Consider the following 15008-nt stretch of genomic DNA (forward strand, 5'->3'; position numbering starts at 1 on the left):
TGTTACCTCTAATTAGATCTCCTGCTTTTAAGTATTTTGCCTTAACACATGCTGGCTTGAGCCACTCCCCAGAACCCTTCTGTTCCCATTCACAACAGCCCCTTTATGAAGAACTGTGCCTGTTCCATTCATTACATGGCTGCGGAAAGCAGAAGCCCTCCCCAAGGAGTGGAAGGCTACCAGGAGGTGCAAAATCTATCCATTGTGGCTGAGCAGCTCTTTGCAAGGAGGTTTGAGGAGTTACCAGGTCACTACCTCTTGAGAGAAGGCACAGAGAATGCCTGGCTGAGGCTGTTCTGCAAATGCTAGCGCTTATTGAGGCATTTCAACTCCAACCCATAGAATTTGGGACCTTTGGAGCAATCAAGGGGAAGGTGGCGGTGCTGCTGATGGCGGTGGAGAGCTCTGGACTAAACCTGTCATGATGATCCTGGATTGTTTTTATTCCAACCTCCCCGCTGACCTTGGGGACTGGATAGCTAAGTACTAAGACAACAGTTCTCAGACCTCACCCACTGTGTCTTATCAAGTGCATCATATTTTCTAGCTGGGTCAGGTCATGACTATTAAGAGAACATAACACAGGGCATCCATTTTGCTGGAGGGAATCGACTAGGCTAGGCTCAGACACTACTGCTTAATGGGTATCTTCAATAGAAAGGAAGCTGCCCCAATTAGGGAGGCAGAACTAGGAAAAGACTGACCGAGAAGAGGCTGGGCTCAGTGTTCTCACATGCATAGGTCTCCGGGCTAGGAGGGGCTTTGGGTCACACATCCACCTGGTCATGGCTACAGGCCTCCCTCTTCCAATTCATTTCTGCCTCTCATCCAAGTTTCCTCTCCCTGTTTTAATGTGCTAGCCCCACAATCCCCACTGAAGCCAATAAACAGAAACTGAAAATCTTTTCCATCCCAATTTGACAAGTCCTCGCTGTCCCTTTTGCTCTGACTTCCATTTCAGTTTTACAGCTTCCGATTCAGCCCCTTCCCTCCCCAGGAACAGAGAGAGCAGCCAGCCAGTCACTGCTTCATACATTGACCTTGGGAGAGAAGGCCCTGGGAATGGTTTCATGGCATCTTTGCATCTCTCGAAAATTGGGTAGTCCTTCATTTCTATGGTCATGCTTTTTGACTAAGAACTGCAGAGGATGGCCTGGATTTCAAGAGGCTAAAGGTAGGTTAGAACCTTCTAGAAAGGGGATCTGTGGGCAAGACTTGGGGATTTCCTGCCTTAGAGAAGCTCTCTGGGACTGGCATTAAGCCAGAGCAATGCACAGGTGAGGAGGCCTCCTCTTGGCAGAGGAGGCAACTTTGGTTACTTTGAGAAGCCTCAGATCTAGGTGGGCAGAGCCTTACCAGTGCCAGACACAGACACCTGGATTGGTGGGGAGGGTCACGCCTCAGGGGGCCCCTAAAGTGCGCACTGGCACATGGACAGCCCCTGACCCCTCTAGAGCCTCCTGTCCGAAACGGTAATTGTTTTACCACAACGTCTCACTTACTTTTAGGGAACAAAAGGTAAAATTGACTTAGCAACACCTCACTTTTGAAGAGCAGAGAAATGAAATATAACTGAGTGGTTTCGTGCATGGATGCTCCATCCCTTAAGCCTATGCAAGCCCGTCCTTTCCTCCGAGGGCCTGGCATGGTGCTGGATACAGGGAATCTGGCAGTTTATAGAATCAGGGAAATCAAGGGGCACTCAAGCCCTTCTCACCAACATGCTTTTCCTTAATCATCTAACCCCTGCTTTGGGGACCTTGAGGTTTTCACAGGAAACGAAGAAAGAGAATACACACCAAAGAAAGATCCTGGACACTGGGTGTGTTCAAAGAGTGAGATCGATTTCTTTTTATTGCCATCTTAACAAAAATACTTTGGAAGGCAATCTTTGATTCCAGCATAGGAGGCCGGGCAATTCCAGGCAATAATTAAGCCATCGGGCTGTTGGACAGGACAGTGTTCAATTTGAGGGAAGTAGGAACCCCCAAAAAACCACAGAATGGGGAGATGGAGCCAAAGGCACAGGGACATTGCAGTCACCTTCCATTCTCCCTACGTGGGACAAAGCTTGGCTTGGGTTTACAAGCAGCACTCCAGGATCGGCCTTGGGAGGCACTGGGTGCTGCAATCCTCCCAGCTCCTACTACGGCTGGGGGCAGGATGGGAGGGTGGGGGGTTGTTGGGTGGAACGGTTGACTGGGGGACTTCTGCTGGGGTCAGCTTCAGGTCAGGGGAAAAAAAGGACACACAGCTGAGCTGCACCCAGGTCAGAGCTAAGCTTGTATCTGCCACCTGCCACTTCCCTCTCTAATGCTAAGAACCCAGTTTTCTCCCCACACTCCAATATGAAACATGAAGCTAGAGGTGTGTGTAGCTAGTGCGTAGGCAGCCCGAGCAAGCAGAGGCAAGGCATGCTGGAACCTGGAATGGGACATGAGCCCTACTGGGCTCTGGATTCTTTCAGAAGCCAGGGAAGAGGTTGCCCTCCGCTCCTGAGATCTGGCCCTGCCTCTCCCAGCCACTGGCTATGAGCCATAGGGCCAGGGCAGGGTGAGAGAATCACCTGCTAAATGCTAGGTGCCTCCCACCTCCACCCAGGACAGCTGAGGCAGGAGCAGAGATACAGGAGGCAGAGGCCTGGCAAGGGGCAAGGCCCGCCCCCCGCCCCCTTCCCACTACTCCAGATCTGGCCTCTGACAGAGGAGCTGGGAAAACTGACACCCTGGCTTCCAGTCCTGGCCCTCTCACTAACTGGCTGTATCATTTGTCTTACACAGATGATGATGATAAAAATGATCATAATAATACCTGACTTGGCTGCCTCGAGCTGACTGTCCTGAGCCCCCACTGAGACCACCCCTCTGCAAGGGCGAGGAAAAGCATAAAGTGCTCTCTATGAATGCAAGACAGTCTTTTCCTTCCTCCGACGTCATCCCATTCTTCTCCCCACTCCAAAAAAGGCAAGCACAGCAGCTGAGCACGCGCACAAGGGCAAGCGGAGGGCCAAGGCGGGCACCACCCCAGGGCAAGGGAGGGCAGACCCCTCCCTGAAGGACTGACTCAATCTGTCCATCAGGCCTCAACCCCTTCAAAAGCAGCAGCATCAGGGCCTGGGAGGTCACGTGTGGGAGGCCGATACAGCAGCCCCAAGGTTGGAAAGCGGGATTTCATTCAGATGCTCCCCACTGTTGCACCCCCCTTCCCTGCAAGGCCTGCCGCCACAGGACACAGACCAAGAGAAGAACGATCTCCAGGCCAAGCAAGCATCAAGCAGGTGGCTTTTCTTGCATCTTCAGCATCCGCCAAAGATGAGGGTGTGGGGCTGAATACATGCTCTGTTAGAGCACAGGCAGCAACCTGCGCTGGGTGAGGAGGTGACAGCGCCCCCAATGTCCTACAAGGGTCATCGATCCTGTTCCTGGACACGACAGACTGGCCCCTGTTGTGAGGCCAGACATCCCTCCTCCATGGCTCTTCCTCCTAGTGTAGACTAGCTGGGTTAGAAATTGTGCTTTCTCTTCCGAGACCTGGTAGTCCGTGTGGGGGCTGATGCTGGGGAAGCTGCCGGGGGCTCTGGCAGGGGGGCTTGGGCCTGGGTGGCCTGGGGAGTGCAGCCCATAGGAGCTGCCCCTTCTGGCCCCCGCTGAGATGCCTGAACCCCATCCCGGATCTCTGTCAGCGTCTGGCACATCTGACCAACGCGGCTGGTCAGCTCGGCCATGGCCTGGCCGATGACGTGCATGCTGTTGGCCATGTCCTGGTGCACGGTCACCAGCTCCTGGCAGAACTGCCGGAACACCTCGGTCTGCTGGGCATGGACGTGGAGGAGCTGCCAGTCAAGGCCCGTGGTGGGTGGGCTGGGGTGCGGCCGAGGGGTCCTGCAGGCAGCCTGGGCCTGGGGTGAGGGATGGGGCAGGGCCTCTGGCTTGGGGCCCACCGTCTCAGACTGGTCTGAGGAGGAGGATGAACGGAGCAGGGCGGGCCTGGCCAGGTGGGCCTCTTCCTCCGGAGACTGCTGCAGAGGCACCCGAAGAGGCTGCCTTGAGGGCCCAGGCGCCTCCTCATCTTCATCATCTTGGGGGACAGAAACAAAGATGGAAAAATGGTTACAAAAGGCAGAAGGAGGGAGGCCCGGGGGTTGGCCCTGCCCCTGAAAAACACCTGAGTAATCCCCTGCCCTGCCACCCTACAGTCTAGTTTGGCCCCTACTCATAGAGAAATCACTGTTCCCCAAATCCCTGAGGTGCGTGGGCCCAGCACCCCTGGGGGGAAGTTCCTCTTCCTCTCACGGAACAGCTCCATTCTAGTGGGAAAGAGCCCAGGCCAGGGGACTTGGAGACCACAGCCCAGCGGCTGTGTGCCGACCCAGCTGCTCTTGACCTCAGCAGTCACTTCATCTCTCTGCAACTCACTTTCTGCAATGATAACAACTGCCCTGTTTACATGTCCAACGGCTTGGCTACCTAATTGGGTTGTTAAGAAGAGTCATAAACAAGATGACACACATGAAGGCGCTCTGCAACACTGAAGAAGCGGCACCTGCCCAAAGGTACTATGATGCTCTTGGCCCTCTGAGCGCCGGCCTCTCTGAGGCCACGTCTGCGTTGCTTGGGGCCATCTTGTGGCCTTGCTGGAACCTGCACCCTTTTTTTCCATAAGTTATTGGGGTACAGGTGATATTTTGTTACATGAGGAAGTTCTTTAGTGGTGACTTGTGAGATTTTGGTGTACCCATCACCCAAGCAGTATACACTGCACCATGTGACGCAAAGGCATAAGAATGATACAAAGGACTTTGGGGACTTGGGGGGAAGAGTGGGAGGGAGGCGACGGATAAAAGACTACTAACATGGAATCTGCACCTTTGAACCACCACAGCGGATGCAGACAGGCTGAAGAAACCGGCAGGACAGTGCAGAGCAGGAAAGCTACCTCTGCAACCAGCCCTGCTGTCCCCCTGTCCCCCAAGGCAGGCTTCCAGTTCAGTCACATCGTGCTCCCACCCAGGAGCATCTGACCACACAGGGGCCATTGGACAGACTGCTCCTTGCAGATGGACATAGGGAGGGGGGCCCAGCCTCTGCACATGTGGGTCCTGCTTTCTAGTGACCAAGGGTATGGGCTAATCCCTGTGGCAGGAATAAATAATGTATGGACTGACTCTACTGACAGGCAAGCCCTCCCTGCCTGGATCTGACAGCTCAGCTCAGAACCACCCCCCAGGAAGGTGACGGGGAGGACAGACAGGTTCAACCTATAGTTACCTCATACCTCCCAGGGGTTTTGGGGGCTCACTTGGGCCACCTTGGTAGGAGCCCTGTGTCTCTTGGCAGTGCTTGGTGGGACAGCAGCCATCCCGAGATCCCAGAGACCTGTCTAACATGGCCAGTGTTGGAAGGAGTGAGGCCTGGCGAGGTGATGCTGCTCCCTCCCTCCCAGGTCCCCGTTCTGCAAAGCCCCTGGCCGAGTGCTGCCGCAGCTGGCCGCTGCAGGGAAAGGGAGAGCTGTGAGCCTGCCATGGGGTCAAGCAGGCTCTGCCCGATGGCACACTCGGGCTCCCTGTCAGCCCAGGTACCTTTGGTGGCCTCACTACATTCAGTTTCAGGGAGACGGAGGGGTGAGCGGAGCAGGATGCAGGGAACAGGCTTTACTGGATGCTGACCCCCCATTTATTCTTATCAAGGGGTAGAATCCTCTTAAGACTTAGGAAAACGCTGATTCACAGGAAGCCAGCACACCCGGGTTCAAGTCCTGCTTCTGAATCGAGCTTGGGGCCACCTTGGTTTTCAGAGCTTACTTTCTGCATTGCAAGGAAGTTGAACTAAATGGTCTCCATGTTCTTTTCCAGTCCTAAACATCTGACTCTGTGAACCACCACCTGTCAGGAGCCCCAGCCAAACAGGAAGCGAGCGGATCCTGATGGCAGGGGGCCCGGGAAGGGAAGGCCAAGGGAGTCTTTGCGAAGCACCTTCCCACAGGCTGAGCCACGGCCGCTTCCCTGGGGCCTATGCTGCCTGGCTCCCACCACTCACGAGCCAGTCAGGCAGATGGCCTCTAGTGGGGACTGCAGCTGGTGGGGGGCGGGGGAGATGTGCAGAAGTGGAAAGAAAGGGGTGCAGCCCCTGCAGAGGCCTCGAGTACTCCCCCTTCTGCTGAGCCCCAACTAGAACTCCAGCCCCAAGGGACACCCGCCCTGGCCGCTGGGGCCCTGGCTTCAAAGTGCATGTGAGACACAGGAAGTAGAGAGGAAAGGCAGGGACAAGTACAGAGGGAGAAGAGGGGTGGGGAGCCGGTAGGGGAGCAGCCAGGAGGATGGAGAGGGAGCTGAGAGGCAGCCATAGGGCAGGCAGAGAGAGGCAGCACACAGAGAAGGGGGGTAGGCAGCGTGGCTCAGGCAGGGGAGTAAGGAGAATAATAGAGGAACAAAGCAGTCAGGACCAGACACAGAAAGGAACTGATCTTTCCACGGCCCAGGCCTTCACAGCTTGGCCGCCTCGTCTCCAGCCCCCTCCCCCGCGCTGCTACACTTGGGCTTTCCTGGCTTCTCACTGTTCATGGAACGTGCCAAGCGCCTTCCTGATGCGGGGCCTCGTACATGCTGTTCTCTGCCTGCGCGCCTCCCCTCCCCTTCTCCGCGCCCCACGCTGCTGCCTGGCCTGGTTAACTCTTACCCTTCACATCCCAGTCCACTGGACTTCTTCAGGGAGCCTTCCCCAGCCCCTAGTGGCAACAGTTTTCCCCACTCCTTAAGTCTCAGACAGAGCTGCTATGTTACCCACTGGGTCAAATGCAAAACGTGGGGCCCCTGGCTCAAAAACTATGAAGAATGTCCAGATGGTGACAGCAGAGCCTGAAACCCCGTGGCCCCTGAGACTGTTCAGGTTGCATGCTCATGAAGTCAGCCCTGCTCTCAGGACCTCCTGGACTCCTGTGTCCTTCATCCCTTTGTTACCAGTTTACTCGTGCAATTATTTAAGGTTGGTTTATTCCTAGGAGTCCAGGGTCTCCCCAAGAGCAGGGCCTGTGTGGGGTTTACACACAGCTGTCTTCCCAGCTCCTAGCATGGCTCTGGCACAGAGATGCTCAGTAAATGTTCTAGAATGAATGCACTAAAAGAGATGGAGAGGAGATGAGTGGGAGAAGGAGGGGAGGATGGAAAGAGTGGGCTGGACAGAGAGGGACATGAGAGAACCAGAAGGAAAGTTGGTGGGAGACTGTGGAGTGTAGGCTCGGGGACAGGCGGCCGGCCGGGCGGCGGGGGACTGGTGATACTCACAGCTGGTCGAAGGGCTGTCGGTGCCATCCAATTCCGCCCTGGGGAAGCCGCGCCCTGCATGGGCTGTGAGCAGCGCCGACTCGATGGCCCTCTCGTGGGCCGTGAGCACGATGGTGGGGGCCCGGCCCCCAGCCCCAGGGCCTGACAGGGACTGCTGCATGAAGGCCAGCTTGTCCTTGGTCCTCCGTTTCATGTCATCCCATCTGTGCTTAATGTCCTTGACGGAGCGGGGCACCTGGCTGACGGAGGTGATTTTCCGGGCTATGCCTTCCCAAATCTTGTCCCTGTCAGCATGGGACAGCCGCATGGTCTCCCTCCCAAAGAGCACTGCTTCGTGATGAGTCACCTCTGTGACAAGAATGTCCAGCTCCTCCTTGGAGAACTTGGGCTTCCTCTTACGCTCGGCCAGGTGTGCCACATTCCTTGGGTTGAATATCCCACAAAGCACAATTGGGTAAATGACCGTCAACGCAGGTGGTCCTCCTCCTTCCTAATTGCTGGCCCCCAGCTGGGGAGCCAGGAGGCATCTGGGGCAACCTGGCCCCCACCACACCCTCCTCCTACTGAGAGGTCCCTTCCACTACTCCTCGAACGGGAGGGTGGAAAGAAGAGACGCGTTACATGGGAGCGAGCACTGAACTCAGAGTCGAAGGCCTTGGTTTCAGGGCCTGCGTTAGCTCTTACTAGCTGTGAGAGCTAGGGCAGTTCAAGTTCAACCTTTCACACTATACTCTCCCTGTCCAGAATAATAACCACAACCCTTCAGGGTTATTACTAAGGAGGGAAAAACATGATGTAAGGGGCTTAAAATCTCTTAAAGGTAGCAATAAAGGATCTTATTGAAATTAGGATTAGACCATTGTCTCTGTAAAGCGGTATTACCTACAGCCCTACAGCTGAATGAATGGCTCAGAAGAATACATAACCAGGGATACTATTTACACTGGGCTGCCATGGGATGTAGCAGTGACAATGCCATGATTAAGGTGTGGCCACAGAAAGCTGATTCTGCCCAGTGGCTCTCTTCCCCTACCCCTTCCCTATCCCAGTCAGTTCTCCAAGCCCCCACCTTTGCATATGTGCAGGAAAACAGGTTTCCTTCCCATGGGAGTGCTTTCTTCTGCTGTGGCTTTTTGGTAGAATTTGAGAAGCCCACGACTGTCCTGAGGGAGACAAGTTCCACTCTGGTGGACACCAGGGGGACCTGGGATTCCCTCTCAACTGAGCAGCCAGAGGCCCTGGGCAAGGGGCATAGCATGGCCCTTCCATTTCACTTGGCTCCTGCTCTGGCTTTGGAACTCGATTTCTCCACATCGTGGCTCTGTCACCCTTTAACCAGTGATAAAAGGTTAAAAAATCCACCCAAGAGAGGACATGAGGGTATGGAGGAAAGCTCAGAGCACATTCACTCCTTGGTTTCCTTCTGAAACCAAGAGGGGAAGGCCGGCGGCACCAACATCCTTTAGCCCTCACCTTCCTACTCATGCACCCAAAACACCAGGGCCCAGAAGATGGGAAGAAGGCTGGGGGCCTCATTACCCGGTCCAAGATGGTAGCAGGAACATGGGACTAGACCTGGGACTAGAGACTGAGTCTCCTTGGGCCAAACCATGGGACTCATGTGAACCCAGCCTCCTTCTCCATAAAACTAGGGTGATAATTCTAGTGTCACTGCCCAGGGCTATCAGGAGGACTTAATGTGGGTTTCTCAATCTTGCCACTATTGGCAGTTGAGGCTAGATAATTTTTTGTTGGGGGGAAGGGGTGTCCTGTGTAATACAGGATTTTTTCAACATCTTTGGCTTCTACCTGATAGCATCCAATGACCAAACATGTCTCTAGGCCTTGCCAAATGCCCCTGGGGCACAAAATAGTGCCCAGTTGAGAATCACCACAGACAGATCACCTAGCATAGGGCTTCATAAAGACAAGCTCAACACAACAGTACCCGTTCCCCTCCTCGCCCACCATTAATTTTGTTAAGAAACTAACTGATTCCATTCAGGCATCCCCAAGTAGTGCCATGACAGTGCAAGGAAGAGCATCTGCAAATCAGAAAGAGCTACACCATGGAAGCCGGACATGAAGGGGAAGGAGGATTCCCAGGATTAACAGCTTTCCCTCCAACACCAACAGGAGGGGTGTCTCCATGGCAACGAACTGCATCCCCAACCCCAACCTGCTCTTTGAGCCGTCATAAGATGAGAGCCCACCAGCTGTGACTACCCAGATGCCATCTTGAATCAGGACAGGCTGGGAGCAGAACAGGACAGATACCATGCTAGCAAGTGGCAGTAGCAGAAACCCCCAAACCCCTGCTCACCAGTGCCCATCCAGGCCCAGGAAGCCACGCTTCACCTGGTCCCTTGTGCACAAGCAGGAAGAACACTGACCTAGGATTACAGAGCAAGAAGTTCAAATCCTGATTCTGCTACCCTGACTGTATGCTCTTGAGCAAGACCTTGCCCTGCCCTCAGTTTGACCACTGTGGCACGAAGATCTGAACAGAGCAGTGGTTCTCAATGCTAGCAGCACATCAGAATCACTAGCTTTAAAAATACCAAGGCCCAGGGCCCATCTCCAGCCCAATTAAGTCACAATCTGTGGGGTGCCAGAGGATAGCTAAGTTAGTTCAGATGATAACTCCCCTTCTTTGGGGTTTTGGGAAGGCCTTGTCCCCAAGGGGAAGGATCAGAGATGGGTGAAAGAGTGGAACAGATTCAGTTCTATGGGCAAATCTCCTGGCGCCTTAAGAGTAACAGCACAGAAAGCCTGATTCCCAAGTGGACACACGCATGCTATCCCCTACTTGCCTGGAGCCAGGCTGCAGCCACAGGGAAGGCAGCACAGCGGCACAGGCCGGGGTTCCAAACTGTGCAGCTGCCCGACAGCCTGACTTGACACCACACCCCAGTGTCCCCAGACACAATCCTGGCTCCTTTGAAGGCCCATGTCAACGAACCCCTCCTCTTTCACCCGGGCCCCTGCAGCACATTTGTGCCTCGGTGCAACAACTCCACTGGAAAGTCATCTCTGTGGTGGGAGGTGTGAGCCTGGGAAGGGCCAGCGGGGGTGGGGCATGGGGTGTGGTGGGGCAGGACTGGGTGATCCACTCCAGTTCACAGTCTGACTCAACCTAGGTGCTCAGTACACAGGTGATGAACTGTAAGTGCTCAGCTGACCTGGACCCCGTGGCAGTGAGAAGAGAAGGCAGTCGCAGGTGTCAAGCCACCTCCCTGGGACCACTTTCAGGGCAGTGTCTGATCAGCTGTGTGCAAGGAGGTTGGGGGCAGTGGGTGCTATTCTCCACACTGCAAGGCAGGGGGCCCGCTCATCTCTGGAGCCTCTGTTCTGTACCCATCAAACGGCAATGAGAACACCTGCCCCAACCCATAAGAGGGCGAACGCTAAAGTACTCTGGGAGGTGTGAACTGCTGCTCAGCCGCTCAGGGCGCTCTGATAGGAGTACAGGTGGGCAGTGGAGCCACCAGGAAGGGCACAGGAGCCCTCATCACACATTCCTCGCCTCAAACCTGTTTCTCCTCATTTGCTCAGAAAGTCTCCGAGTTTAAGACAGCACACTCCTTCTTAGGAAGTTGTCCTCTCTCCAAGCACAATCCCACCACCAGCCTCAAGGCCCCATGGGTCACAGAACTGTGCACACGCCAGCAGAGGGCCCCAGGTCCATGGTGTGGCTGTGCTCCTGACTCCAGACATCTGAGGCTTCCTTCCCCTCCCACCCAGATCCAAATCCCCAGTCAGTGCTCCTAGGTCCCAGAGAGAAGCCACCAAGCAGGCGACAAGGCAGGTCAGATCTCCCACCCCTGTCCACAAACCCCACCAGGCAAAGCCCCTCGCACACGACACAGACCATCAGCATCACACTGGGCCCATGGTTCCAGGCTCAGTTCAGTCATCCCTGGGTGACCCTGGGCCAGTCTCCTGCCTCCTCTGGCTGGCATTTAAGGAATCTTCTGGTGCAAACTTCTGCCACAAACACGGGAACAGCGTAAAGCTGACGCTTCAAAGTACTCAAACTCAGGCAGCAACACTGCCAAAAACTGAGCTGAAGACTTTGTCAGAGCCCTTTCTTCCATGGAGGCTGTTTAAACAACTGCTGGGACTGCATTGGGACAATTCTCACACCACCACTACAGGAGCCTGCTCTGAGAAGGTGTCACAGTCCTAGGTGGGGGACATTCTCCTCCTCCTCCCTAGGAATGCTGCCAGAAGCCTGGGGCCCAGGTCCTCCAGATACACTGGCAAGTGATCACCCCAAGGGGTCCCTGCATCCCAACAGCCTGGCCACACGCCATCCTCTAGAGCCCCCTGATGGAGGCCTAGGGGAAAAGGTGGGTCCTTCAGAGCTAGATGCATCCCAAACCCTGCAAACAGCAACCTCCAGAAGTCTCCACCACTGGAGCTCCCATAGGCCCAACACACTCCCTTGTCTCCTTTCCAGAGGCCAGGCAAGACCCCCGGGACATCAGCAGAGCAGGGCTCACCTCATCCAGTTGGCTTTGGTCTCGTCTGAGCCATCTATGGACTTATAGCGGTTGTTCTTGTCCACAATCTGGAAGAAAGAGAAAGAGTCTAGGATGGGCCATTCTAGAGGGGTTCTCATGTCCCTGGGCTCCTTCCCAACCAGGGCCCAGGGCCTGGCTCCACCTGCTCCCTCCCCCTCCCCCTGAAATGTCACCACTGCTACAGAACTGAAATGCAGGCTGGGTTCAGAATCCCTGCTACCTTCTCTCCACCCATTCCCATTCTTCTAAGGACACTGGGGATCCTATTCTCCTAGACCCACAAAGCCCTTCACAGGTGTTTTGAATTCTTGGGAGATGGGTAGCAGATGGAACCATCTCTCTCCTCTGTCTTGATGGAATACACAGCAACACAGCTGACAAGGGGCCTTTCCACTGGCGTTGCTTTGCAACCACAAAGGCTAAACCAATCCTTCTCTCTTTACAGTTTCTGTGGGAGACAGAGGCCACTGCTGGATGACTGAACATATGTGATTTGAGAGGGTTCCTCCTCTCCCCAACCTCTAAATGTTCAAGAGCCTCAGGGTTTGAAGCTGGGCTGGTTTCTCTTTTATTTCATCATCACTCTTTAATCAGAGTTCAGCTGGGTATGAAATTCTAGGCTAAGTTTTATTTTCTTTCAGCACTCTGAAGATTGCTAAAAAAGACTGCCATTGGCACAAAAGCAACAGCTGTCAGTCTAATGTTCTTTTGTGGATAATCTGTCTGTGGTAAATTTTAAGACTTCCCTTTTACTCTTGACTTTCTGCAGTTTTGCTATATGGTTTTGAAGTGAAGATTTACTTTCCTGAAATTCTCCTTATTACTTGAACACCTTCCAACTCCAAGACTCATATATTTTTCAATTCTGGAAAATTCTCAGTCATTAGGCTTTTGAGTACAGCTTCTCAGTCATTTTCTCCATTCTCTTTCAGTAAAATTTCTGTTAAACATGTATGGCAAAAAAAATTAGCCAGGTGTGGTGGCTGGTGCCTGTAGTCCCAGCTACTCGGGAGGCTGAGGCAGGAGAATGACGTGAACCCGGGAGGCGGAGCTTGCAGTGAGCCGAGATCGTGCCACTGCACTTCAGCCTGGGTGACAGAGCAAGACTCTGTCTCAAAACAAAACAAAACAAAAACAAAAACAAACAAACAAAAAACATGTATGGGAGTAACTCAATATATCCTCCATGTCTTTTAACTACTCTTCCATATTTTTCTCTTTATTATTCTGGGCACTCTCTGGAAAAATTTCTCAGAACTCTCTTCCAGTCCACTAATTATCTCTTCAGCTATGTCTAATCCAGGGTTTCTCTCATCTACTGAGGTTTTTCCAGCTTTCTTTGTTTTCTTTTTTAATGAGTACCTTTATTTTGATGAATATTTTTCATTCCCATAATTTTTAATTAGTTTTTTTCAGGTCCACGCTTTTATACATCCTGCCTCTTTCTCTTTCATAATGACATGTTCCTTCTTTTTCCTTTCTAACAGCTTTATTGCGGCATCATTGACATATAATGTACAACTTGATAAGTTTTGACACATGAGCTAGATCAGGGTTGGTTCCCTGAAGACTTGGTGAAGCAGAGCCTGGGAGAACTCCTGGGAGATGGGAAACAAATGGATGGTCACCATGCCTAGACTCCTACCTAACCTGGTGCCATTCATAAGCCTCCATTGTTCTCTTCAAAGCAGCAGAGAAGCCCTTTATCAACATGAATCAGATCATGTCCCACACCAGCTCAAAATAGCATCCACTGCACTTACAATAAAACTCATATTTATGGCCACAGCCTTCATACCCTACAGGCCTGCCCCCCAACTTATCCTGGGCCTCTCACTCCCTTTTCACTTTTCTGCAGCCTTAATGCCCTGAGGGTGAGCCTTAACATTGGTTGGTTCCACCACCTAGAGCCTCTTTTGTCTACCCTTAAAAATGACAATAATCATGAAATATTTCAAGCATTCAGAAATTATAAAGAATGCAGCTGACAACCCTGTGCCCATCAGCCAAAGCCAACAAAAATTAACACGAGTTTTATTTGTCTCAGGCCTCTCTCTCCTTTTGCTTCAAGAAAATGCTGAGATGCAGTGGAAGACTCTCTCTGCCTCCAACTTCTTCTCTTTCCCTTCCTCCCTCCAAGAGTAACCACAATCCTGGAGATGGTGGGAAGCCTTTCCATTTTTATGACACAAGGACTTTTCAAAGAGCAACACACAGGACTGTTTGCATGTGTGTAAAGTTTACAGAAATGGCACCCAAGTGAACATATCCTTTTTCAATTTTTTCCCACTAAGCTTTGAATATGTGGTCCCTTCTTAGCTTTGGGGTCTCAGATTATGTGAGCTCCACAGAAGAAGCCTTCCCTAGCCTTGACCCTAAAGGAAGTTCTTCCTGGCCTCACCTCAACCTTCATATCCCTGGCCTATCATGGCATTATCTCTGCTACATCATCCTGTAACTTCCCTTAAGAGCCCTAATTGCAGTGAGCATTTTGTTGATATCTACTTGTCAATTTGGTAACTGACTGCCTCCCTGGCTAGACCGTAAACTAATGAGTGCAAAGCACGTGGCTGCCCTGATCACAATGGTGGCCCTGGTTCCTAACATAGGGAGGGCATGGCACATGGTGGAATACTGATTGAATGAAAGAATGATTGGATGAAGAGCCTTTTAAGTAAAAGGCAAGTAAAGGGGAAAAAATTGGCTAAGTGTGATGCTCATACATGTATTCCGATCACTTTGGGAGGCTGAGGCCAGAGAACTGCTTGAGGCCAGGAGTTTGAGACCAGCCTGGGCAACATAGCAAGACCCTGTCTCTACAAAGAATTTTTACAAAAATTAGCCAAGTGTGGCAGTGCACGCCTGTGGTCTCAGATACTCAGGAGGCTGAGGCAGGAGGATTGCTTAAGCCCAAGAGTTTGAGGCTGCAGTAACCCATGATTGTGCCACTGTACACAAGCCTGGGTGACAAAGCAAGATCCTGTTTCTAAAAGAAAAGAAAAGAAAAGGAGAAAGAAAGAAGGAAAGAAGGAAGGAAGGAAACAAGAAAGGAAGGAAGGCAGGAAGGAAGAAAGAAGAAAAAATTATAAAATGTTAAGATTTTAGTAAAAATGAAATGAGTGCTATGCCAGAGCCAGCTTATACTGACTGGGAGCCAACTGTTAAATTTTCAGGAATTTTGCGAACCAGTTGTTAAACACAGT

At 52.5% G+C, this 15008-nt stretch overlaps 2 protein-coding genes across 5 annotated transcripts in view; both read right to left on the reverse strand.

The window, feature by feature from the left end:
• PRDM11 (PR/SET domain 11) overlaps positions 1-15008 on the reverse strand; it is a 47012-nt gene that overhangs the window by 11760 nt on the left and 20244 nt on the right. For 2 of the 4 annotated variants that reach the window (XM_077963075.1, XM_077963074.1), the window contains exons 5-7: positions 11785-11852; positions 7280-7701; positions 1824-4077 (exon numbers count right to left, since the gene is read on the reverse strand). In XM_077963075.1, coding sequence (XP_077819201.1) covers positions 3503-4077; positions 7280-7701; positions 11785-11852 — 1065 coding nt within the window. In that variant the 3' untranslated portion in view covers positions 1824-3502. Of the gene's footprint in view, positions 1-1823; positions 4078-7279; positions 7702-11784; positions 11853-15008 lie in introns of those variants that run through there. The other 2 variants (XM_077963073.1, XM_028833493.2) reach the window with 1 other exon arrangement.
• Positions 2751-3461, reverse strand: LOC100427299 (uncharacterized). The gene is given in 3 exon segments (XM_015114412.3): positions 2751-3206; positions 3208-3353; positions 3356-3461. Coding segments are annotated over 3 exon segments (708 nt in total).

This window comes from Macaca mulatta, chromosome 14, assembly GCF_049350105.2.
Source record: "Macaca mulatta isolate MMU2019108-1 chromosome 14, T2T-MMU8v2.0, whole genome shotgun sequence".
In the NCBI taxonomy this organism is placed as follows: domain Eukaryota; kingdom Metazoa; phylum Chordata; class Mammalia; order Primates; family Cercopithecidae; genus Macaca; species Macaca mulatta.